Source organism: Coloeus monedula (assembly GCF_965178545.1).
Source record: "Coloeus monedula genome assembly, chromosome: Z".
Taxonomy (NCBI): Eukaryota; Metazoa; Chordata; class Aves; order Passeriformes; family Corvidae; genus Coloeus; species Coloeus monedula.
The window spans coordinates 39030583-39057339 of record NC_138822.1 but is presented as its reverse complement, the minus strand read 5'-3'; the positions used below and the strand labels follow the sequence as shown (position 1 = coordinate 39057339).

Below are 26757 nucleotides of genomic sequence, written 5' to 3'. Positions count from 1 at the left end.
TGAGACACGCTGGTAGAGAACATGATTCACTTACCAGAAATAACAGTTTGAGAAAATTAGCTTCCCAAGTTTTATATCTGAAGTGGCAAAGTAACTTCATAAGTGTGCTTGATGCAGGGAACAGTCAATATATGGACTTAAGGAATAATGTTTGCCCTGTCTGCAGGCTTTTGTCACACACAGGCAGCATCAGGGGAGCTAGTCTGTAAAAGAGGGGAAGAATGTGATAGTCAGGTGCTGGAGAGATCTGCTGCTGACCCATTTAACTAGGGAGAGATAGTTTTGACATGGTGCCAGGTTGTTTAAAGACCTTGTTTATGGAATCATTATGCAAATACCGATATGTACTGTGGTGATGCTAGAGCTGGTGGTATGATGGGATTTGGGAGCCTGATGGCCAACTGTCCACACTTGTAGCTAAAATGGTATCATATCCATGGTGTGTTAAATGTGATAAAGATTAGCTTTTCCTTCAACGGGAAGTTCCAGCAGTTTCTGGTTGCAGGAAGTGTGCAGATTTACAACATAGAAGTTGTTAAATTACCTGTAGTTACCAGTGATCCACCTTCCCTCAGATTGTTTTGTGAACTCTGTGATTATAGATGTCTTGCTTACCACTCTCTTCCCTCTCGGACTTCAGATGACTGTTCGTAACTATACTCTGTGTAGCAGAACATTGACTCACATGGGGTTTTTCTGTTCTCATAGTTGACAGAGCTCTTGGTCCACCACAAAGTTAGTAAACATGTCTGCAAGGGGGAGAGACCAAAAGGGCCGTTTGCCCTTTGTAATTTTGAAGATTCCACTCACCTTGGTATGGACCCTGGCATTTGTATGGGAAGCCACTTGGAACAGGCCACTGCTTCAGTGCTAGTCACAAATAGGTTGTAGTGTGCAAGTATGAAAGAATAAAAACTCATTCTTGCTGTCTGGTAGATATGAACTTCATTTACTGGTGTTGTGGTGGTGGTGGTGTTTTATTTTGCTCCTAAAGACATCCGCTGCCAATTAGGTATTTAAAAGAAGAAAAATCCTCCCCCCCCCTTTTTTTTTTTTACCTTCTTGAAAAACTTTTGAAAACAACTAACCCATTCTTCCTAGCATGAAAGGCAGAGCAAATGGAATGAGTAATCTAACTAGGCATGGATGAAGTGAAAGAGTTTCGTTAAAAACAAGTGTGAAAAGAAGGCACAGAAGCATGGGAACACGCAGTGGGTAGGGATGATGCGTTATTAAGGGACTAACTCAGGTCTTTGCTTGTGTACTAGAAAAAAAATGAGCCTTTAAATCTAGCTAAAAAATACTTATTTGGCATTTTTTCACTAGCAGATGGTATTCGTAGAATTAGCTAATAAAATTGAGTGTTTTAAAAAAACTTCTGGTCTTTATAAGTGAGCCTTTTTTTATTTTTTAACACTGTTCTTTGGAGGGTAAAAAAACCCCTGTCCAGTCATATTTTCATGTCCACCTCTTTCTTTGTTTGTTTTGTATTTGTGTTGCTGTTAGATTTAGAGCAGCTGCACTCCTCTGTTGTTCTCTTCTGAAATTCCTCCTTCAGAGTTCTTCTCCTCTGGTCGGTACTTAAATATTTATCCCATTGACCTGATCTGTTGCTTACAACTGCTTAACCTTACTTGGATAAAGCCCATTATCTAGTTTAAACCTGTTGTTTTAAAGCTGTAGAGAGATTACCTTTTGCAGATCCAGCTGTGCACATTGATGGCTGTGTAGTTCTAGCTGTACATCACTACCATGATTGTCCAGTTTGTCCCCAGTTTGGCCCATGGAATAATTTGTGAGTGCTCCTGGGTATTTCAGGCACAACTGGCCAAAGAGTGGGTTTGTTGAGACGGCTTCTGCTTAAACAAGTGCAAGTGATTTTACTTGATGTGAATTAGGACGAACAAAAGCTTTAGGCATATACCTACAGGTTTCTGACAGGACTGTTTTTAGTATACCTGTTTTCTGAATGAGTGTCTGTTTACTGCTTTTTTGGATGAAAATACTACCTTGTCACCTCTCTTGAGATTCTGATATGAATACAGTCTGGAACAGCATTTGAACTGATGGGAAAGACTGAGAGCTTGGACACACTGATAAGTTTTGAGAATTTTTCTGGTAAGAATAGGAGGGCAAAGCCATAAACATCATTTAAATAAGCAGAGAGTGTACCTGTGTAACATAGATAAAGTGTTAAGCATATGATTTGGTTTTGAAAAGCTAAATTTTGAAAATGAAATAAACCAAAATCACTATAAAAGACCTTCTGTGTTACATAAAGTAAAGATATGTTTTTATTTCTTGTTTATATTTACAATTTAAGTAAACTAAGAATCTGTTTTTTAGGGCATCCAAGATGGATCTCAAGTGTGCTCTGGAAGAATGTTCAATGGCACTGAACTTGTTTCTAAACAATAAGTTCTCTGAAGCGCTGGAACTACTTCGTCCATGGTGAGATTCTGTTATTTGCTGAAGTTGTTGTAAACAGATAGTATCTAGTACCTGAAGATTAATTTAAAGCCTCTGAAGATAGTAGTTTAAATTTATTCTCTTTTTTCCGAAAGCATTTCTCCATATTTGGGGTTTTTTTATTTATTTTTTGGGTCATTAAAACCATTTCAAAAACTGTTGATGAAGCACTGAATTGTTATGTTAGAGTTTATCGTTCAAGCTGTCTTTCCTCACGCAGAGGGGAAAAGCTGGGGAGCAAGACCTTGTTGAATGCATCTTTGATCAAATAATTTTTACAATGAAACTGCTTTTGACAATACAGAAAAGCTGGAACAAAGCTCCAGAATACTTTTTGTTGTGTTTTATATTATGTTTGAGTCTGGTGTTTATCTAAGCTCATCTTTCAATCTTCTGACTAATTCTGCTTGTTTCCTTGTTGCCTTTCCTCCACTGAGAAGAAAAGCATGGCAGTGCAGATGTAGGGATAAAGAATACGGAGAGGTTCACAGGTGAAACCTGTCTTATCTGTGACTTTGTGGGGAGGCAGTTTGGGTGGCTGATCTTTACTGGGATCTGAATCCTATCCACCATTCTTCTGTCTGTGTCTGAAAGAACCACAGGATACTGAGGGATGTGTTGGCAAGAGGGATATGTAGCCTGTGTTACTAGAGGGAAGTAATGTTCTTGCTCTGCAGTTAAGTGCTAGTAAAAATGAATTAAGAGTGATGTGTTGGTGTTGTGTGAGCAAGTTCAAGAACAGCTTTGAATGAAACATCAGAAGGATGACACAGCTATCAAGTGTTTGCTTTTGGTGCTGTGGAGAGCTCAGGTGAGGAATGTGGTAGGCAGGGATATCATCTTTTAAAATTAGCTATAGTTAGACTCAAGCTCTCTTTTTGGAGCATTGTGTAGTGTTATTTGTAACAGAACAATGCTTTGAGAAGGGCCACCTGCACTTGTGTGTGTGCTAAAACCATTTTTGGGTAGTATTGCAAAATAAGTTCTACATGCAAAGATTGTGCCTGAGTGTATTGCTAGATACATGCACACACATATTGCCCAAATGTTTTTTGTATATTTCATTTTGCATTGTAAAACAAAAAACTCCCTTGTTTTGTATTAGTGTTTTTATATACTGTAAAACAAAAAAACTCCCTTGTTTTGTATTAGTGTTTTTATGTACTGCAAATAATTTGTTTCAAGTGATGTTTGCTAATTAACTCCAAGATTATTTAGTATATTACAAAGGTTGACCTATCCTAGCAAAGAAACAAAAAGCTGCCTTTTAAAAAAAATGCAATTGTTTTACTGAAAAATAGCCTTTTATTGAAAGTTAAGTCCTTAAATAATGTAAAAATTATAGAGTGTTGATATACTTGAGAAATAAAAACATAGCCCAGAGGTCTATCTTTGACTCTGCTTAAGATTTCTGTCTTGCGTTTGGTAGTTGGCTCCTTGATTTAGAAGGAAGAAAAGATGTTGAGGAAACTGGAGATGATTTGATAGAGAGCTAGCAGCATATCTAGAAGACATGTTTTATCTAGAATGTACGGCTCACTCAGATGGCTTTGGTTCAGTTTGACAAAAAGGAGACTTGGGCATTAATCTAGCAGCAGTCTGGATCTGTTGAGGGAAAGTTGCAGAGGCATCCTTCTCCAAAGTGCCAGATGGTAAAACAAGCGTAAGTCTCCACAAGATGAGACTTAAGAGGTTCAAACTGGACACTGGAAGAATATACATTACTAGTACAGTACCCAGAGAGACTGCCAAAGGAGTATGCCATCTTCATTTTCTTGAACTTCTTGAAACTTAGGCAAAACCTGAGTTTGCCTGACATAAAGTAGGCAATAATGCTGCTGGAATTGTATGTGACCTCCCTAAGCCCTTTCCAACAATTTTTTTTGTAATGGTATAATTACATTCTGAAAGCCAAACTAATTCAGTGTAGTTTTTATGCGGACCTGAGCATGTGTGTGTACTGACATTTTTATGACACAAATACAGATTTTGTCTTTGGATCACGTAATAATGTTAGAAAAATGTCCTTACATTAAGTGAAAGCGTGTGAACGACTATTTATGTCAAGGCTTAACTAAATTAAAAATAGATATACCAGTGGACTGTAAATGGTATTTAATTAAGTTTACATGTTTGTGTAACCCTAGTGGGATATTTTCTGGAATTTGCTGTAACACTATCCTGTGGAGGCAAACATGCAGCATCCATTGGAAGATGATATTATTACTAGGTTATATTCTCATGTGTGTTACTATCCTGCTTAATTCTTCTGTCTTTTCACAAATTAATACAAGTGCCTCTGCATTTAATTTTGTTTTGCAATCTGTGAAGTGTCACTTAAATACATAAGATTCATGTTTTCCCTAGGTCCAAAGATAGTATGTACCATGCACTTGGATACAGTACTATTTTAGTTATGCAAGCTGCTATGACCTTTGAACAGCAGGATATACAAGTGGGAATTTCTACAATGAAGGAGGCTTTGCAAACCTGCCAAAGGTAAGCCCAAGCAATGACTGTTATGAGATGCTAAATCTAGTAAGCACTCTTTGTGAGGTACCCCAGCTGTCTGTATGCTTTTAAAGCAGACTCTTGTCTGTATGATAGTGGTCTAAATTTGTAAGGGTGGAGTAAGTCCCACTACGCAATTACTACTGGTGAAGATATTTTTCCACATAGTATTGTGGAAACAACAGACAAGTGTAGCCACTAAAGTTAATTAAATGGTTGGTTCACTGTGTAGACCTACACATAACCTGACATTACACTATTAAGCTATTGACATCTGTGACTTTTTGTTTTCCAACAATTTAAAGGACTATATTTTGAATTTTTCCTTTCAGCATGAAAACAGTCTTTTTTAAAAAGTTGTTTCCAAAGTTTGAACCAATAGTCTCATACAATTAAGCTCGTACTAATGTTTCTTATAAAAACCAAATAAATTTTTTTATTGTTGTTACAAACATGTTTAGCTTACTTAAAATTAAAGAGCTGTTATTCACATCAGAAATTATCTGAACCGAACATTTTGCTTCTGCTCTTTCTTTGAACAGCAATGAAATAGAATAGAAAATAAAAGTTATTAGTGATCATTATTTCTTTTAATGAAAATACCTTAGAAAATTGATTGTGAAAGCTGAAGTGTTTAAAAAACCTCTGACAAAAATAGAAATTACTTCTGCTTTATGGGTTCTTCATCGTATTGGTTAGGCCATATTTTATCACAAATGATCTCCCAAGAAATGACTTCTAAATGTTAGACATTTAACATCATCATCTTAGCAATGGCAAAAAAAAAAAGGAAATGAGAAAACATTTTCAGATACCATCTAAGAAGAGAAGGGGTCTGCACTTCCCGCATCTTTTTTAGGTGTGCTATCAATTTGCAGTTTCATCTGAACTATGTTGTTTGGTGTGTCGGAAGATTAGATGTCCCTGTAGTCTAGACAGCCGCAATACAGGATTTCATCTCTGCAGGATACGAACTTTAATTCACAAGTACTCTGGTCTAGTCTGTCGCAAAACTCATAAAAATGCAAGAGGAAGGCAATTAAATGTTCAAAGGTGAAGAATTACCAGAACTACATGCACCTTAATTGACTGTTTTCTTGTATGCATTATGTTAACTTGTAATGTCATAATCTTGTTGTCAGGATCCCACAATTGTCAATGTGAAGAGCAGTGTAAACAAATTACAAGCTAATGCTTAGTATTTATAATCAGTGACTCCCTGGCTTACAGAGTGCATTCATTTTCTAAATGTAGAATTGTTTCTCTAGCTTCTTCATAAGGCTGAGTTGTTTGTAGTTTTTTGTCAAAACTTAATTTTTGGAATTAAAACATGTGCAGTTGAGATCTCTTGGAAGTAAAGTATGTGATTGTTTTGGCATTCTGTCTGGCATAAACCACCATAAAATACTGAAGCACTTATGTTGAAAACAGTCCTCCTTTTGATTTTTTTCATTCTAATTCTGAGTGCAAGTTTAAGAAACAGAAAAAAGCAATTTATAAAACTTCGAAGTCCAGTTCAGGTGTCTTGCCCAACATCAGAGACACCTCTGCAGTGAGTGGAAGTGGGGTTGAAGCTATCATACATTTAAAGTAAATTAATTGAAGTTGCAAGCATGCATTTAATGTTGGGTAGGCTTTTTAGCCTAGAGGCATACAAGTCTTTAGAATACTGAAAGAATTTTAAACAGTTGACAAATGATCATTTTGCTAAGAATCTCTGTAAATTTTGGTAGGAAATTATTAAGAATTCCAATAATTAAATTCAGGTTTGTGTTGAAATGTATGGGTTTCTTTTTGTCCATGCACACTTATTTAGATTCAGGAAAAGAAGCACAGTGGTGGAATCCTTGTCCAATCTGGTTTCTAAACAGACAGTGGATCAGTTGAGTGAAGGTAAGTGGTTTATAATAGTTAAAAAGTGAAAAAAACTCAAAACTACCCCTACCAGTGTGTATATATATGCTTAACTCTGTAACTTGACTAATGTCTTACAGTAATAAACATGCAAATCATGTATATAATCTTTTTTTCCCTAATTTGAATGCAAAGCTTCAGTGGAGAATTCAGCCTAATTTTTTTGGTCTCTGAGCATGCATGAATTAAGAAAGGAATGCCATTCAAAATGTATTATAGGACTGAAGAGAAATTTCTTTTTTTTGACTTAAGACAGCTCCCAAAATTTTAAGAATCATTGATGCGAAGGAATACATCCTTGTCATTAGTTACATTGGAATCTGAATATATTAACAAGTTTTGTGCTTGTCTGTTTTGCCTTAAGGTGTTTTGGGAAATGGTATCAGTACATTGTTCATGGCTCTGAAAATGCTGATCTCCTATTTCTGATTCGGGCAGAATCAAGTATGCATTTTTTTCTAACCTGGCACAAGAATCCTCTTTAATACTTGGACACATCAAACTCACCACGTATGCACTGTACATACTGCAGCCTTGTGCATGTGGCTGGTCTTGCAGCATGGGTGCAGAGCAACTCGTGTCATGTGTGTTAAATCGAATGTACTTTAGTGCTGCATGAAGACAGAAAGTCTGCCTGGGGCTTTCAGTTTGTTGAGCATGACTGGGAGAAAACCTGTTCATAATGTCTCAGTGGATGTAGGAAAAGCCTAAACCTCAGTGAGGGTTAGCATTCATCTACAGAAGTTTCTTGTAATACATAGAAGGAGGGCTGAAAGACTTAGTTGCTGTAGGCTATTAAGCTTGGAATCAATGAAAAGTACAGGAGACCGTCTACCAGAATTTCAAGTAGCTTTTGCCATAGACTGAGGTCAGCTCTGACAAGGTTTTGTCTGAGAAGAAGGGAAATAGAAGAATTCTCTTGGGATTTGCGAGTTAAAGCTCTTACTCAGTAGTTACCAAAATGGCAACAGCAGAATTTTGCCTTTTTTTTTTTTTTTTCCCTTGTCTTGGCAGTATTTTGTTTGTTCCATTGACCCCAAGAAGACAATATTGACAATGACTTTGCTGATAGTAAATAACTTTTCTTTCTTATATAGAGGAAATGCATGCTGAAATCTGCTATGCTGAATGCTTATTACAGAAAGCAGCTCTCACCTTCGTACAGGTAAAGTCAGTTTTTGATTTTGTGTGGCAGTGTAATGGACAGGGATTAGTTATTGGAAAACATAATTCCAACAATAGATGTGATATTCAAAACCAAATTTTTTGCTAGTTATTTCATGGCGATGATTGAAAGTATGGTAAATCCTGTGCTGCTCAGCAAAGTTCTCTCCTTCTTTGTGTGAATAAGCAAAGACATTATTGATACTCAGGTACCAAGGTATCACCCTAAGGTATATTGGTGTTTTATGCAAGGTGGTATGTTTAAATGATTTGCATCACATCAGACAGTGTCCAGTGCCCGTATAAAAATACGTTCAAGTATGAGGAGGTGTGTTGTTTGAAAGTGCAAGTCATTTTTTGCACAAACGGCTAGAATGTGTCACAGCTAGCAAAACTTCAGCTGATACACACGTGTAATTGCTGGTGCAGTCTTGCTCTCTATGCACTTTGATGTGGTGTCAGGAATAATATAGTAATGAATGATTATAAAATGGACATGCCTTAGCATTGCTGAGGTAACAGTTCAGCTCACAGAGAGATCTGGTATTTTGTACTGTCTGGTGCTGTTGATTTAGGTTGTGGTTCAGGGACTTCATGCTACAGAGTTTTCAAATTCAATTAGAAATCTGATTCCTGAAAACAGGAGTTGTTAGTCATACTTTTTTGACATATGTTTATTGTATATATAATGTTTATTGAATATATTTTAGATAATCTCTTCCAATATAAATACAAGAAAGAAGTAAAGCACATAGATACTAAGGTCAGATTAAATTCCTTTGGCAAATATTTATGCACTACTTGATCCAGTATTTGGCCAGAAGTGTCAGGAAATAAAATTAATGGAATGTCAGTCTTTCCTATAACTGGCTTTCTCCTTTACTAACCAAGTGGAAGCAACCCTCTTTCTTTTTGTTGGGTGGGTGGGCTCTTTTTTAAGTGTGAAAAGAATTTTGAAACAGTTACTGAAGGAGGTGAGTTAGGACTGTATAAAATAATAAAAAACCCCTTAGATGTGTGTTTTCTCTAAAACCCCACCTCTGTATTGCTTTTGACTGTAATACCCCACGCTGCTGATTGCTGTCCTGCCCCATATTTTTTGTCTTTGGCTGACCATGATTCATGTTAGGATAGTGATGATAACAAAAATGTAACCACTCAGAGGGAAGTAGAATTCTTGTACTGAAACACTTGAAGTGTTTCAGACAAAACAGATGGGGTCTTCTGAAATGGCAATCCTTTTATGGAAGCCCGCATTTCCTTCGTTTGATCATTCTGAGGCGCTTTTTTTTTTGGTGCTTTTTCATTTTCCACATTGTATATACTGTTCCTATGTATTTAAATGTACATTTCTGAAATGCCAGCACATGTTCCCCTTTTGTGTGAACTCTAGGAGAAAAAATACCATCCTGTTGAACTGATACTGTCTTGCTTTTCAGGAAGTTAGTTTTGCAGACACGTACATCGTGGTTTTGTTTTGGTTTTTCTATGTGAGAAATGAGACAACTCTTAAAAAGATTAATTTATTGAAAACAGAAAAAATTGAAAAATTACAGAAATCAGAAAAATATAAAAATTTGGGATCCTATGGCTCGGTAGATGGTATGCCCCAGGAGCACAGGGATTTGAGATCTTCTGGCTGAGACAGCACTAGACCTCAGGTAGAGAAAAAAAACTTGCAGTGCTGGGTTGACTTATAAAAATTACTAAAAGTCCCTTAAAAGGGGTAAGGCTTTTAATGCCCAGCACCGATGTCTCCCACAGCTAGTCTAGAGAGAGCAAGAGGGGAAGAGAGAAGAGAAGAGAGCCCGCCTCTCGGCTTCGTCCTTTTTATAGATTTTGCTCCGCCCCCAATCCGCCCACAGCCCGCCCCTTCGGTCCAAGGCGATTTGTGCTTTCCCTTTGATGGATCATCTCTGTCCACCAATGGCTCATCGTTGTCAAGGGGGGTGGTATCAGTTAGAGATAAGGGAATACAATACCTTCATGAAAATTCAGGTATTCAGGTTGCCATGGAACTTGCCTGCAGAGTAATGGCTCTGTAGCTAGAAATAGCTGCTGGCTATTAAGACTGGGTGGAGGGGTTTTGGCCTTGGAATCAAAATGCAAGTGAAACACCTACAAAAAGTATTCAAATACATCCAACACACCTCAGAACACTTGTAAAAGTATACAGTAAACACAGGAAAGGTAACTCTTATGGTGTACCAGTGGTTTGTAGCTTGAAAAGGGGCAAGTTTGTGATTTTTAACTGGGAAAATTTTAACTGGGAAGGGTGCAACTCTATTAATAAACTTTAAACAAATAGAAACACTGATAATGGAACTGGATTTTTGTACCTGGGCTGATGGGTTAATTGTAACATTCAATTTAAAAATAATTAACTCAAAATTAATTATTTAAAGCACTTAATATGCAAAGACCAAGCACAAATAGGGATTTCATGTATGACATTCTAGAGGTTAGTAAGCCCATATATTAAGTAACACATGTGCTTACTTTTGATCAGCGATGGGATTTATCTGTTTAGGGGATTCTTCAGTTTCTCTTCTGCCAGTTTCTGTAAGGCTTCCTTGTGTGCGTGAGCATCGCCATTTCCAAGTGTTCTAAACAGTTCCTACAGCACCATCTGGTGGAGACCTTTCTTGGTTCATTTATATACATTGCAAATTCTGCTAAAAGTGGCACTTGGACTCTCTTTTTCACCTCTCTCTTCAGTATTAAAATTTGTAACGTACACCAGAGAAATGTTTCCCTGACAACTTAGAGCAAGTGTTAACGTTAGTCTTGCAGACACATCTAGTAACTGAAAAACATTTTTAGTGTTTCCAATGACCACTGACTTATAAATAAATGTAAATGTAGCTGGAAGATTTTTATGTATATGTTATGTGTAATGAACACACTATATTTATACAGTTATATTGTACATACAGTTAATTTTTTTTCTTCCAGGATGAAAATATGATCAACTTTATCAAAGGTGGCCTCAAAATTAGGACAAGTTACCAAATATACAAGTAAGATATTAGAAGACACTTAACTTCAATGTTGGTATAAGCAGTTGGAGTGGTATTAATGCACCCAAAATAGAAAGGAATATTTTTGTAGCAATCATAGTCCTTATACATAATATAATTTCTATGTTGTGTTTCCCTTCCCTCCTTTTTTTCTCCATCGCAAGAGAATGTCATCAGGTGCTACAGATGACTCAGGGGAACAAAAGCAAAAATGAAACGTACTACCAGTTTGAAGGAGGAGTAAAGCTTGGAATTGGAGCATTCAACTTGGTATGACTTTTTCCACTACAAAAAGGCCATTGGGCTAATTCTGTAGGACTGTCTTTCTTAGCATAAACAGTATTGTAACTGATTTAACATTTAGACATTTGTAAAATAGAGATATAGGCTTTGGAGGTTTTATGAAATATGAAACCAGCAGCAACTTCTGGCATGCATGCTTTCTGGGGTGTTTCTACTATTTTATTCTGAACTGTTTAATTCTCTGCGAGTAACTAATGTGTGTATTTCTGAAGTGAAAAAACAGCTGCATCTACCTGTGTGTAGCAGGATTTTTTTAAGATGCTTGTGCTGTGGTTACAGAATACCTGGAGTGACTATTTAATTCTAACTCCCCCATATATCCCATTCTTTTGCTTCAGTGACGTACTCTAGATTGACATAGATAATTATAGTTAAAGGAATGAACAGTAGTTTACTAAGTTCGTGCAAAAGAAAATTGCATTTTCTTTACAATTTGCTACATTTACCTTTTCACATCTGCCATGGCAATGGTGAAAGTTGATTTCTGCCAGCATGTTAATTTCTGTATCATTCTAGGCTGGAGATGACCAATTTTGAATATGGTCAGAAGAACTCAGGTCTGTCTGCACCAGACTTTAAAATTCAAGCAACTGTTTTCATAAGTGCACTGACCTCTCCTTCATGGAGTCTTTTCAGTAGGAGGCTTAACAGAAGAAGTGTTTGATGGGCAGAATGTATTAGGGTGAATGGAGCTTTCTAAAAACTGACTCTCAAGTAGACCTGCTTCTTAATGCTCATTGGAAAGGTGGTTATGGTGTTTATACATTTTCTGTTGTGTAGGATATAGAGGCTGCAGTTACAGAGGGAACAAAAGTGCATAAAATAGAAGGCTAAAGGATGATAGCAACAGCTGGTATTTCTAAAACCATTATGCTCACTGATCTGCTAATTCAGTGCTCACACAGGAGAAACAAGCAGAGCTTCTGTGATACTCCCAGTAAAATGAAATAATGGTAAAGGAAGATGACATTTGTAGGTTGTAAGTAATACTAAAATAGATAATACTTTCATTCGAAAAGGCCCACAATTTTGAAGCAATTCTGACCAGCTGAAGATAGAAACATCTGTCATTATCTAAAGAAGTACAGCTGGACTCTGTCTTACATTTTTCATGCTGGATGATCATCAGAATTCAGAGCATGCACGTTTACTTTCAAGTTCTTTTGTGTTTTACTTTTTTACTAATGTGTAATAGCATTTAACATAGTAGCCGGCCTTTTTGGTTCACATTTATACCAATTTAACTTCTTTTTTGAAGTGTACGTGCTTTTAATTATCCTCTTTTTTTTTTTTTTTTTAAATGTATTTCAGATGCTGTCACTTTTACCAGGAAGGATCCTCCGACTTTTAGAATTCATTGGATTTTCTGGAAATAGGGTATTTGATTTGATACTTGTTTTTTCTAATTATTTTTTTCTCACATAAAAGATTGGATGGATTTAATGTCATATATTCCACAGTAAAAGTATGATCTCAATTGTTTATCAGTATTTTTATGTTGTTGAAAAGATAAGTAGGCTAGACGATACAGGCATAAAAGCACACATGATACCCTGCTCTTTAACAACTATGGGAAATGACCAGTTTACTTCAGAGGAGATATTTCCAATGCAATTTCCTTTCCTTTTGCTGATCCTTAAGTAGAGGATATCAGCTTTCTTTTTTAGTCGATGTAGTCAGAAATTAACGTTCCTCACATCAGTAACTGAGGGAAGAATCACAGTTCTACATTTTCCCCACCCGAAATCCCAGCCCATTTCTTTGGGAAAAAGAATTTCTGAATATCACGTGTCACCCTGGACTCTAGGTACATCTTTATCTCATGGATGAGAAAAGTATTTGTAACTATAGCCTTGTTTTCTAAACCTAGACTTGTTTTATAAGTATTTTACAGCTCTTCAAAACTCTTTTTGATGCCCATAAGAAATGAAAAAACCCAAACAAAACTCATGCAAAAAAACCTAACAAAATAACCCACAGAACTGTACACAATGAAACTTCAAGTTATTAGTGCTACAGTCACCATGTGGTCTTATTGCTGTTACCTTGTCCACAATATGGTTCTCCTTCTGTAAAATTAAACTTCAGTAGAAACTTCTTCGTTCTGTTTCTTCCTCTGAAAGACCTGGTTCATGCTGAAGCTCTTCCATAATAAACATTTTTCCCTGACTAAAACACAATGAAAGCTGTAAGAAAAAGAACAAATGATTTTGAAATATCATCACAGTTTTTTTGTGTGGTGCTTGAATTCTCTTATAATTCATCAAGTTGCTATGCAGTGAAACTGATCTGTTAATATTTGTTTTGAGGCAAAGTTGTGTCTGAGGAGTCACTGCTCTTGCGCAGGAAAGCTCTGAGCTTATCTCTACATCCCCAAACAGTCAAGCTGTTATGGGTGTAAACGGGAAAGTAAGGGAAGTCTCGTGTGTTAAGAGCTGCATAAAGCTCCATGAATCTGGATCTCTATTTAGACATTGATGTATCAGCAGAGGTAATATTTTGGTCAGAACCTCAAAGTAGTGGTTGACTTGATGGAAGAGAATTGAGGATAACCAGGGTTTTCTGTGAAGGAAGACTCATACCAACAAGTAGCACTGGAACAATTGTGAGAGTTTCCCACTGAATGTGGGTTGAAGCATGTTATTCTGAAAGGCTCATAGTCAGAAAATAATGGGGAAGGGTTGTAGACCTGTGTGTCTGCATGGTTCATGTGGTGTTCCCATTTCACCAGAGCACTGAAATGCATGTGTGATTTTATTAAGAGTTAGATTAGCCTTCTCCTTCCTGAGTGCTATTAGCTGTGACAGAAATGTTTTGGTAGAGGGTTGTGTTGGATTTGAGATAATAAATACTGCATTATGAAATACTTACATCTGAAACGAAAACTGAATTTTGGTTAGCCGGAAAAAATTCATAGTAACTCTGTATACTCATAGTTAATTCTGCATGTGTTTGTGATATTCCTTAGGAGTTGGGCCTCTGCCAACTACGGGAAGGCGCATCTGGCAGCAGTTTGAGGGCCATTCTGTGTACTTTCACCCTGTTGGTTTATCATACTTACGTCTCCTTAATCCTTGGTGAGACCCACTGTGTAGCTTTTCAGTCATGCTACACCTTATAATAGATACTGTGATTTATTTCTATACCTGAATTTCAAAATTGTGGCCAAATAGGAGTTTGCTGTATGCTTAATTATGATCTGAAATTAATATCCATGACAAAGCTATGTCTGCAGAAACAGTGAGGGTAGATAGCATTATACCAACATCTTGCTTGATTTGCGGGGCTGTCTCAATATGTGATAGCAAAATATTGCAAAACAGTATTAAGTTCAGAAAAGTCATTATCCATAAATTAACATCAGATATTGTGAAAACTATCTCCGGAAAAAAGCCTATACACCCAGAATTAATTGCTTTTGCCATTTAGAGCTAAAAGTCATAATTAATTCTGTATGCTTCTTTGCCATGTATTTTCACATTCTTTAATTTTTAAGTATTTCAGTCCTTGTCCCTCAGGCTCATCAGGAAATTAAGGAGAACTTCATTTTTTCCAGTATCACTTGTATTTCATTACTGAGTTCAAAATTAGGAGAAGAGGCAGCTGAGGAATGTTTTCCTAACTTGCTAAAGCAATTAAAGGGATTTAAATTTATAACTAGGATCTATAATGGAACAGCTTAAAGAATATTCCTATAATTCTAGTCTGTTTCTGCTTACAGACATTTAGTATCTTAAAAGGCCTTAGTGTCTTTGGGAAAAGAATTTAGTTTTATAGAAACACAAAATGATGAAGTCATTCTGCTTTCACATAAAAGCCATCATCCATTGATCTATCAAAGTCATAATAGGATTTGAAAACAAAATCTTAATCTGTGAAACTTGGGGTTTTTTAAGTACATTGAGGTTGGTTTGTTATGTTTTCTAGGTACAGGGGAAGCCAACCTTCAGGAAGCAGACAGTCTCCTTGAACCCTACCTCCAGAAATTTCCAAATGTGCGTATTTTCAATAAATTTTGTAACAGAAATGTACTTCCCTAAGCTCAAAATCCTAACTGGTTCTTTTTCTCATCTCTGTTCAAGGGTTCCATTATTCTATTTTATGCTGCCAGAATAGATATACTGAAAGGAAATTTTGAAAAGGTAAATCAGTTTTTTCTTTCTAAGGTTTTTGTTTAGTATTCAGCCTGAGGGGGAAAAACAATTAATTAATCTAAGAATCAGTTGGACTGCTAACTATGCTGTTATTCCTATTCACATTCATTGTCAATGTTGATTCCAGCCCTCTCTCTTAAGTCAGACTGAAAGGAAAGTTTATCTCATTTTACTTGTCAGGTGTTCTCCACCTGGGTGCTAGGTAAGAATTTGCTCTGTAATTAGACATGGCTCTCACATGGAGCTGTAATTGAGCCAGTTTTCATCATTCTTCCTTAACTACTCATAGGCGCAGTTGAGGTTCCAAGACTGCATAGCAGCCCAGCAAGAGTGGAAACAGATTCATCATCTCTGTTACTGGGAACTGATGTGGTGCTACACCTTCCAGCAGGACTGGCTTCAAGCATATCGGTATGCAGACCTGCTCAGCAAAGAGAGCAGGTGGTCTAAGGTAAATGGGCAGGTGGACATTGTTGTGATATACCAGTGGTCTCTACAGTTAAAGTTACTTTTCAGGTTACACAATGAGTGTAATTCTTGCCTTCTTGAGAAACTCACAAGCAAAGACTCGATGGCACCAAAATGTTTTAACTGGGTGGTTAAGGATGAACTTTTCTTTTGTGCTTTGAAGCAGCAGAACTGTAAGCAACAATGCTTTGACCCCTCCAAAAATGGAGATACTTACCTGAGCTGAGACAAAAAAGAGGGATAGAAAAACTGTAAACTTGTCTCTCAAGTCAAGTTCTGACACTCACTAGTAAAACTTGGCTGAAGAAACGGTGTTAGTTGTTTATAAACAGACACACCTACTCAGCAGATGCTTAGTGAGACAAAATGAGATGACTGCTGGGGACAGGGTCTCACAAGAAAAGCTGGGTCCTCAGATAACCTTTTCCTTTTAAAAATGTGTTTCAAAAGTATGAACCAAGCACAATGTGTCAATAATTTTTTATGCATTATTATTGTCTGTTCCTACCTAGATTGCTGTTTTATTCTGCTTAATGAAAAAGGGTTATAACATCTAATTCTTGGTAAAAGAGGAAGAGAATAGTATATTCAAGATGAAGTGCAAATGTCTTGAATACCATAATGGATAGAAGAGAATTCTTCTTTTTTTCCTCTGCAAAACCTGGTTTTTGAACTCTCCTTGAATCAGTACTCAGATATTTCTGTCTGTTTTTTTCAAGCATGTCTCTACATGTAATAGATCATATAATAACAGTAATGGACTTTGGAGCAGTTAGGTCATTTAACCTCATCTCTTTAACAGTGGTTTGCATAATAAATTCTCCTGTTCTTTGCAGGAGGCACCTTTAACTTTCTGACTAACTAACTAAAAATATTAGTAAATACATTGAAAATAAAATTACAGCATAAACTGTGTGACAAAGGGAATGCTAAACTTTTGTAGTTCTACCTGCCTGAGAATTCCTAGAAACACTTTGCTGCAGCATTTGGAGTGTGAGATTTGAGTCTTTAGTGTATTGATTGAACAACAGCAAATTAGATGTGGTAATACCTTGTTTTTTCTTTTTGAAATAGGCAATATATGTATTCCAGAAGGCAGCAATTCTGTGTATGCTTTCAGAGGATGATTTGAAGAGGACTGGTGAGGATGTAGTGTCTTTATTCAGGTAAACTTTTATAAAGCAGCTGGATGTGCACTCTTTTTCCCCGCCCTGTATTTGTCTTGTGTGACTTACTTCCTGCTTATAACTATAAACATTTCAGTTTTTCCCTTTGCTTTTAGCATTAGACTATTTAAAATACTGCTTTTATCAGCAAAGATATATCCTACAGCTCTGGTCTGTATGGTGTAAAACAATTTTAAGATGTTACATTTCAGAGGCAAACAGTAAATCTTGCTAACTGAAATGAGATTAAAAAAAACAATAAACAACTTATGTTTTCCGTTTTCCCTTCTTGTAGGCAAGTGGATGGTCTAAAACAGAGAATTGCAGGAAAATCTATCCCAACTGAGAAGTTTGCAGTAAGGAAAGCTCGACGCTATGCATGTCCTCAACCAGTGAAGCTGATACTACCTGTCTTGGTATTTGTTCTTGCTTTGTTTTCATCCTTTTGAAACAGAAAACAAATCAGTATACTTCATTATACAGGGGAGGAATAATATTGTTAGGTATTATGTGTCTGCATTTTTGAAGTTTTTTTTGAAGAAGTACTGCATTCATGCAATGTGATTTTTATGAAAAGTATTAGGGGCTGGATCATACTACCAACTAAGTAGCAGTCCAAAACAAGTGCCAGATTTTTCACATGAAAAGTTCAGTCATACAGAAACCTGCATTCATTTTCTTTAGGTTGGCACCATTTTAATCCTTGTCTTCTAGACTCATTAGGAAGTTATGAAGTACTTCAGTATTTTTGCTCTTCTGATAAAAATGAAGAGTGGTGGTTGGTTTTGGTTGTAGTATTTTTCCTCCCTCATATTAAGTCTGAGTAAAACATGCAGAAGTTAAAGATACTTTATGAATGCTATTCTTATTTCCCATATTTTAACTTAAGTGGCATTAGTATTGCAGTCTGTTTATATGTGCACAGCAATGATACTTTTCATATGTGTATGCTAAAATCTTTGTACATGCATAATTTACCAACAACTGTACATGAAAAACCTAATTCGAGAAGAAATTTCTTATGTTAAAGCCCATCGATACAGAAAGAGGAGTGCAAAGAAAATTAGTCTACCAGTTCTAAAATTTATTCTATATTAAATTGCATGTAGAGGACTAAGTAAAAGTTATCTTGGGCTTGTACAGCAGAGTGCTTGTAAGCTGTGAGTATATATGTTTGGTCTTGCTGTCAAATCCAGTATCTTTTAATTTAAGAATTTTTTTCATTATGGATTAAGCATAACCAAACATAGCGTATGGTTTATTTCAGTATGTATAAGTTAGAAAAGACTGCAGAATTGAAACAAATCTAGCATGATGTAGTTGGTGTTAATAACACTATTTCAGATTTTGAGAGAGCCAGATTTTCTCTCCTTCTGCAAACCCACATATTTACAATACAAATGGAAGTGGAAATATTTCAACAATGTATTGTATCAGCTTCAGAATGACATTAGGCTTCATATTTCAGAGGTGTAATTACAATTACAATGGAACAAATGATGCTTTAGTTTGTGATGACTGAGTAAAGATCTTGTCAAAGCTCCTTGTTGGGTAGCTTTAAATCTCATTCTCCTTAAGTTTTACCACGTGATAATGTATCAAAACAAGCATATTGCTTACTGTTGTGCTGAGGCATCTGGGAAGATTTGTTTCCGGGATTTGCCTTGGGTTTTTTCCAATAAGATTTTGTAGAAATTGTAGTAAAATCATATGTTGGATGTGCCTACTGGAATCACATTTTTATCCAGAAAGTTGTATCTACTTCCAGTTTTGCTCTGTATGGAAGGTAATGGTCTATAGATTAGAGCATCTATATACATATAAACACAAGAGTGTGTTTTTGTGTGCATACTTATGTAAGTATACTGTATATACAAGCACACACTCAAATGCACACCAAATTTAACTATCATGCTATAGAAAGAAACTACTTTTAGCTCTTTCTCTAGTTCATGTGGCAGAGGCCACAAGTTGAACCTAAACCACCCAGTTTTGCTGATGTGTTATGTGGGTCATGGTAACCTGTCATGTGATAAAATCTGTTCTGTTTAATTTTTGAAGATCTGTGAAAATACATGATAGTATGATCCATTAAAAAGGTTCAGAACATTCAAAACTTGGAAACCCAGGTTAACTTTGCCAACACACGTTCAACGTAATTTTTCCTTTCCTATTCATAAACATTTCACATTGTTTAAAACAAACTTTTGTAGTATTTTTATGTACTCAAAATGTTTCACAACAGCCTTTTCAGAGACACTCTTTAGTTAAATATTTATGCAATTCCATGAGTTTTTCCTACCAATTTTTTCTTCAGGGTTGGTTTTTTTTTTTTGGTCAGGAAATGATGTATGTCTGGAATGGATTTGCAGTTGTGGGCAAAAGAGCGGACCTCACTGAAAACTTACTGGTAACAATTGAAAAAGAAGAAACTGCTCTACAAAATGAAACTAGTAAGTGATCAATTAAGGTGGAATTAATAATCTTATAAGAAATGCTGACATTTTGCTATGCTTCTGTCTTCTGATACTCTGTAAATCGAGTGTTGACTTTGACAATGTGCTAATTAAGTCCAAGTATGGAAATTTTTAACATGAAAGTTAGGAGTGGTTCTTCAGTATGTTCTTTATGCAGATCAATTGATGCTGCAGACGAATACAGAAAACTCAAGGACATGAGGTTATTAGTTACAGAACATGACTGGTCTAGCTTAGTTTTTCTTGTCTTTGGGAGTGTTCTTGGACCATGATCTGCTAATGACTAAAATGTCTGAAAAATACTTTTTCTAAACCAATTTATATCACACTTAACTTTATTACAGAGGACACATGCAGTGTAGACTATGACTAAGTATAAAATATATAATGAAGTGCTATGCATGAATGAGTCCGGTTTTTTGTTTTACTTTCTGGCAAAATAAAACATGTTTGCTAGTTGTAAAATAAACTATACTTAAAAAATGAACTTTGACCATGGTTTTGCATCTTGGGGTAATGTTTAGAGGATCAGCACATAACTTACTCCTAAAAGAATTTAAATTCCATTGTTGCAACTGGTTTACTGCACAAGTCCTTGATTTTATCAGATTTTATCAGGTGGGTGCTGTCACCTGTTGTGAATTTTTTGGTAGAATCCTCTTTGGAGTTTTTCTAGAATAAATACTATCATTTTGCATGTGAAAGTTTTTAAATGATAATTCACTAAAAATAATTTCTGTTGAACCCAGATTTTAGTCACACTTATCAACAATTTAGCAACTTAGTTTTACCAATGGTTAAAACAGCAATTCTGAAATGTAAGATATATCTAAATATGATTTACAGTGTAAATTGAGGCAATGCATAAGAAATTATATAAGGACATGCAAGAAGTATATAATGGTCAAATCTGGATGGTATAAGAAACCAAATTAGAGTAACTTGCATGCCATGTTTGAGTTGGGTTCCTTTATTTTTTGTGGTGCTTTTTTCACTTTTCTGCAGAATCGCTAGTGCGCCTCTTAAATCTCAAATGTTTTCCTTTGTTGTTGTTGTGATGTTAAAGCAAAACTGTAGTGATAGGCAAGATACTTGCAAATAAAGTAATTCCCATGAGCCCCACATGGAGGGTTCTGGCAGAACCTGTTGGAAATCCAGTGCTGTATTATGCAGAGGTTTGTACTGGAAGTGCTCATCAGTTGTAACAGTGAAGTAAATTTCCTGTCAAATCCCTAAGAAGATGTACAAGGTACCAAAATAAAAGCAACAGAAATAAAACCACTATGTTTTTCTTATGGAAATTCATTGTTTGCAAACAGGAGGTAGTCTGGAAGTGTATATACTTTCTGTGTCTTTTTTTAGTAATAACTTCAGTCAAATGTAATTTTATTCTGGACTTCATATGTGTGATCTTGATCTGCTTTTAAAGATATGGAATCAGAGAAAATAAGGACTCTGATTACCAGAGTTGCTGCTGAATCCCTAAGAAAAAGTGATTAAGGCTGCTAGCAGAGTATGACAAGGTTACAATAGAATTTTAAGAGACAGTTTTTAGTAGTAGTAGCATCAAAGGATTGCTAAGATGCTGTAAAAAAAGGGTGTTGATTATACACTAAGGTCACTTAGGGATTGAGACTTCCTAGAACTGTTTTTATTTCATTTGTTTCAAGTGAATAGGCACATCTTGGAATCTCTCAAGGATTGAAAGCAATTTTATGTTGTATAGAGCTGAAAATAGAGATGGTAGAAAGTACAAATGAAAGACTTTAGAGATGGGGTTGGTTTGGTTTGGTTTGGTTTGGTTTGGTTTGGTTTGGTTTTTTTCCACGGGATTTCTGGGAAACTTATTTTTTCAGTTTTTTTATTTCCAAGACATAAAAAAAGAATATGTAACTTCAAGAAAAATTCATTTTTTGTGTCTTTTTTAATCCTGGTAATGATACTTCAGAGCACTGCAGCTGTAAAGATGGTTCTCCCACATTTATTGCAAGGTTGTCTGTGTTAAATTGCCCTGTACGTTTGTTATCATTTAGTGTTAATGTTTTGGCATAATAGCTTTTATTCTTTTGGGAAATAACAGGGAGATACTAGTTGAAGTTGTTAAAAGACTGGCGAGCCCTTACTGACATCAGTGCATGCCCCTGTAATTTCAGTGAATGAGTCCTTCAGGAGACAGTCACAGAATCCAATAGCTCAGCCTAACAAACAGGCTGGAGAGAATGCAAAGTACTCATGCGCTGCACTTGTGCTCTCACTAAAAGCGCAGTCTGTCAGTTACAATCTATCAAGACTTTCTGGGTTTAAACACAGGCAGAAATAAGGCTGAACGTAGTGGCAAAGCACTTTGCTGAATCCTAAAATGCATTAGTCTTGCATGTTTCAGAACTGTTTACATAGGATTTCTTTGGCAGACTATTAAGCAAAAAATGAACGTGACCTTAGAGAGCTGGCAATTAGTTGTAAACAACATGATCTGAAGGGAGAGTGTTTTGCTTCCTGAATTGTTAATGTATGTGGTGCCATCTGTCTATCCATATGTTTCCTTTCCTTTCTTTTCCTTCCTTGTACCCAGCAAATGCTACAAACTAGGGGAACAAAAAGGATCACACTTGCTAAGTAAATTTTGAATTGATTCAAACACCCTCGTTCATCTGATATCTTCAGTCTTATTGAACATAAAACTTCATTGAATTTTTCAAAAGTTATGCACTACTACTGAGGCTTCTTAAACACTGGAGATGATAGAATTACTAATAAACATAGTTTCTTGAATTTGTACTGCAAAATCATGCTTCTGAGGAGCTCTGTAAGATAGAGGTGTAGTGTGGTTTTGTGTGGCTTTTTTATATTACTGGTACTACTGGAGGTCTGCCTGTCTGTAACAGGGGAAGCTGTTAAGATAATGCAATGGTTTCTGTCTCACTCTAGTTTTAGCTGTTGTGAGTAAGAAATCTTCAGTTAATGACAGTTTATACCTGTTTGTTGAATGTTTCGATTTCTTATTTCTTTTTTGCCTGTCTTTTAAGAGAAAGGTAAGGATGTCATGGACGCACCTTCTTTAGTAGACAGTATTTTAAATCCTGCCTGAAGGTTATGTACATTTTGAGATACAGAACTTGAGAAACAAGGTCCTGAGTCTGAATACATACTCCCTCCATACATACTGAATACATACTGAATACATACTGAAAATCTAGTTTTCCTTTTCATGATGTCTTCAAATTGTTTGACGTATCTCACTTTTACTGTTAGATCACAATGAATACTATGTGGATGATGTGTGCATGTTGCAGCTACTAAAAGGCCTCTGCCTGAAACACTTGGGAAGACTCATGCAAGCTGAATTATGTTTCAGTAAAGTAATTCAAAGGTAAAAAAATAACATAAATGGATTTTATAGCTTTTGGTAACATTTCTGATACTCCTGTTGTACCTGTCATGTTAGAATTTTGAATAATTAAGCATCCTGTTAAGGAGCTGGAATTAAAATACCTCTGAAAGTAGTTAGAGGAACAGAAAACTTTGCTTGTATTTTTCTGTAGCAATTCAACACTTAATACAGCTTTATATATGTGGTGGTGTTTTAGACTAAATAAATCGAACTGTCAGGTAACATATACAAATACATTTGGAATTGTATTTGCAGAGCTATCTGTAGGTAAGGACAATTCACTTAGGTTTCCTGTTTGTTTGTTTTTTTTTAATTCAGTATTTAGTACTTCAGTAGTTCATGCTTCCCCATGTAGATGAGAAGTTGTTGTTACATGTTTCAAAGAGTTGTTTTTCCTGTTTTATGGATTTATCAAATATTTCAGGTGTCAGATCCATACCAGCTGTAATAGCTTTTCTATATAAAACATGAGTCAGGTACTGGTTGTAGTTGAAAACTTCTTGGGAGTTTTTAAGTATTTGGGCTGAAGAAGCATTTTTACATGTGCAATTTTTCTAACAAGTGATTTAGAAAAATTAATAAATAATAGAATTTGTTATTGAGAATTATGTGTGTTTTAATCCTCTTGCCATCTTGTTTTCTCTTGCTGTTTCTAAGATCCCATGGGAGTTTAGTCAAGCACTTTGCAAGTTACAGGGCAGAGGGGGTTGATTGGTTGCAAGTTAAAGGAACACTGTTTCTGAAAAATCTTTTTCCAAAGGTAGTTGGCAACTGGCAGGCTTTTACAGCTGAGATATTTAAAAAAATCTAAAGACAACAGTTCTTCATAAAGTGCATGGGTGAAAGGAATAGTCTTCTGAATTGAATACCTACATTTTGTTCAGCTTTATTTTCTACATGTCTAGGGCTGCTACAGTGCTTTAAGACTATTTATTTATGTGTACAGAGTTAACCAGTAAAAAAGGTTCCAGAGTGGTTTTCTGGCTATGTGCTGTTACAGGCAGTGATTGCTTTTAAAAGTTAACTATTCACTTGAGACACGGTTGTAAGTAACCATTTCTGTATTTTTGCTGGTTTTCTAGTGAGAAGCAAATAAAATATGACAGCTACTTGGTGCCATTCACCCTGTATGAATTGGGTCTTCTGTACAAACAACAGGATGAGAGAGAAAAAGCAATAAGATACATAGAAACTGCAAAGTAAGTGGATTTTTTTTTTAATGACCTTGTAAATTAAGTATAGCTGGGTATTTGTAGCAATGAAAGCACATGTTTTCTTCTTGACAGCTTCCTTGCAAAATACAAGTAGTTAAAAATCTGTGTTCTTGATTTGGAGAACTTTTCTAATGTAGTTGAATTGAAGACATGGGTTCAGTTTATCAGGACATTTAATTTTAGTACTGGTCTAAATCTTCTTTGCTCCGTTTGTGGATGTAGCTTTAAATGTCTCATAACTCATCTGTCTGTCAATCTGTTGAAGGAATGAAGACTGTTATCTTGTGAACATACGAAGTAGAAACAATCCAGTCCAAACATCTTTTTCTTAAAATAAGTTGTCTGTTTTGCAGAAACAACTACAAGGAATACTCCATGGAGTCCAGGTTGCACTTCAGAATTCATGCAGCACTTGACAGCTTGAAGGTGTCACCTGCTTCAACACCTTGAATGAGGAGGGATGCTTTTCATGCATCAATAAATAGCCTACACAATCTTTTTGCAATCTTTTTTTAATCATAGAGAAGAACATAATGATTGTTTTCTGTCACTTCTGATTTTATGTATGTCATTATTTTAGACTTTTTCTGTATAGCACCTATACTGTATCTACGTGCTGTTTTAAAGAAGACCTTGTTTTTTGTTTGATAAAAATAATTTAATATTTTACTTGAATGGGGGATATTTTTTAAAAAAAAGGTGATGGTGCAATAAAATTTAATGAAAATGCTTTTTTTTTATATGAGAACAGATGCTGGTTATGCAGTGGAACTGGTGATAATTTCTGCATTTTTTTAAAGTTTGATTTTCTGCAGTACACTTGAAACTTTTTTGCCTCTGGAACAAAAATGCAATGTCTGCAGATAACCTTACCCACATTTGGCATACCATACTCTAAAATTTATGTTCCAGAGGAAAGAATTAGTCATCTTTGATTTAATTTCATTTTGGGAACAAAATGAACCTAACTGAAGTGCAATATTTTTACTCTGTCAGATGAAGCTAAGCAGGGCTACAGTTATAATGTCTTTGCAGGTCTGTTTGATTCCAAAGAAGTGCTTATGGGGGATATTTTTCAGTTGTAGAAAAGCAGAGCTACAAAGGACATTATGTCCTTGTTCTAAAATAGAATCAGCAGTCTTAAGTTGATCCTGACAGATTTATTTAACCTGTTTAAAAAAAAAAAGCTTGCACTGAGAACATTCACATTGGAACTTACACAGGATGTCTTTCCCAGTGAGAAAACACTGGGAAATTTTGCCTGGTGTCTCCCACAAATAATTCTTGGCACAACGGAAACTGATTGTTTCCCATCTTCCCTGTCATGGATCTGGTGAAAGGATTGTTCTTTTCCTTTTTGAAGCAATCATTTAATCGTAGACTAGCATCCTAGTTGGTATTCTCTGTTCTTGGATCCTAACCAAAGTAAATAAAAAATTGGGAGATTTATGTATTTTCCTAATAACGAGAATAATTCATATTAAGGGAAGTTGATTGTGCATCGAAAAGTGAATCCACTTTTAAATTTGCAGTTAAGAAAATGTGCATATTCTAGTCTAATTTCTACCAAAAATATGCAGTAAAATTGGAATACTTATAAGTCCATGCATTTTTCTTTTCATGCTTATATGCAAACAACGGTATCAAATTGCATTTCCCATTTCTTTAGATACACAGATTCTAGCTGTCTCTTCTTAAGAATAGATTTGATTTTTATTTAAGTATACAGCAAATAACTCTTCTTTCACTAGCTATTGCAAAACTTGCCATTTCCATTTTTTATCAATGCCAGTATGTTTACTTCTGCACAGTAAATTCACAGTACCTGTGCTCATGTATGTGATTCGCTACCCTTAACTACCACCCAAGCAAAATCAGGACAAAAGAAATAGGTGAAAAATGCGTCCTCAGTAAATGAGTAACTGAAGTTTCTAATTGAACAGTCAGTATAATCTAAATGCTATAGCAATTCTTCTCAGGTTACTGAGAACACAGCTTTCTTCTATGACTTATAAATAACAGGGTCATTTAATTGCTTATAATTCTGTAATACGTTGGTATATTTACAGGAGAAGTAAGAGTTTAAAAATATTAGCTAAATAAACATAACAGGTTTAAAATGGAAACCTCATCCAAAGTCTGTTTTTCTTTGTTGGTTTGGATTTCTACATATTGTAAATGTGTAACTAAGTTACTGTATAAAATTATATACATGTAGGTTTGAAGCTTAGATACCTGAGACACTGAATTACTGATAAAATAAGCATGTTTATTTTCAAATATATTCAATTGACTGTAGCTAAACTTCAAAACAGAGATTAGCATATGTTGCCAACTGACTTCTCTAAAGATTTGCCCATTTATATATATAATCTGATTGTAAACTGTAGTGAGCATAAACTCATATATTTTCAGAAAATACTTTTAATGCATCTGTGGGCATTATGTGTTCAGTTTAGGATTATTTCGGTTTAATCTGATTATTGGATTGGGGTCTGCTTCATTT

The 26757-nt window shown here is 35.6% G+C and overlaps 1 protein-coding gene across 1 annotated transcript in view; it reads left to right on the top strand.

Annotated features, from left to right (window-relative positions):
• The window catches only part of TTC39B (tetratricopeptide repeat domain 39B), a 74665-nt gene extending 48517 nt beyond the window's left edge, over positions 1–26148 (top strand). Inside the window, exons 3-19 of the mRNA XM_082301061.1 lie at positions 2347–2451; positions 4837–4968; positions 6797–6873; positions 7992–8059; positions 11014–11078; positions 11243–11348; positions 12693–12758; positions 14350–14458; positions 15309–15376; positions 15464–15523; positions 15825–15986; positions 17078–17169; positions 17465–17585; positions 19511–19622; positions 22899–23016; positions 24120–24236; positions 24605–26148. Of these exons, the coding sequence (XP_082157187.1) occupies positions 2347–2451; positions 4837–4968; positions 6797–6873; positions 7992–8059; positions 11014–11078; positions 11243–11348; positions 12693–12758; positions 14350–14458; positions 15309–15376; positions 15464–15523; positions 15825–15986; positions 17078–17169; positions 17465–17585; positions 19511–19622; positions 22899–23016; positions 24120–24236; positions 24605–24701 (1675 nt within the window). The 3' untranslated portion in view covers positions 24702–26148. The remainder of the gene's footprint in view (positions 1–2346; positions 2452–4836; positions 4969–6796; positions 6874–7991; positions 8060–11013; positions 11079–11242; positions 11349–12692; positions 12759–14349; positions 14459–15308; positions 15377–15463; positions 15524–15824; positions 15987–17077; positions 17170–17464; positions 17586–19510; positions 19623–22898; positions 23017–24119; positions 24237–24604) is intronic.
• The last annotated feature ends 609 nt before the right edge of the window (positions 26149–26757 follow it).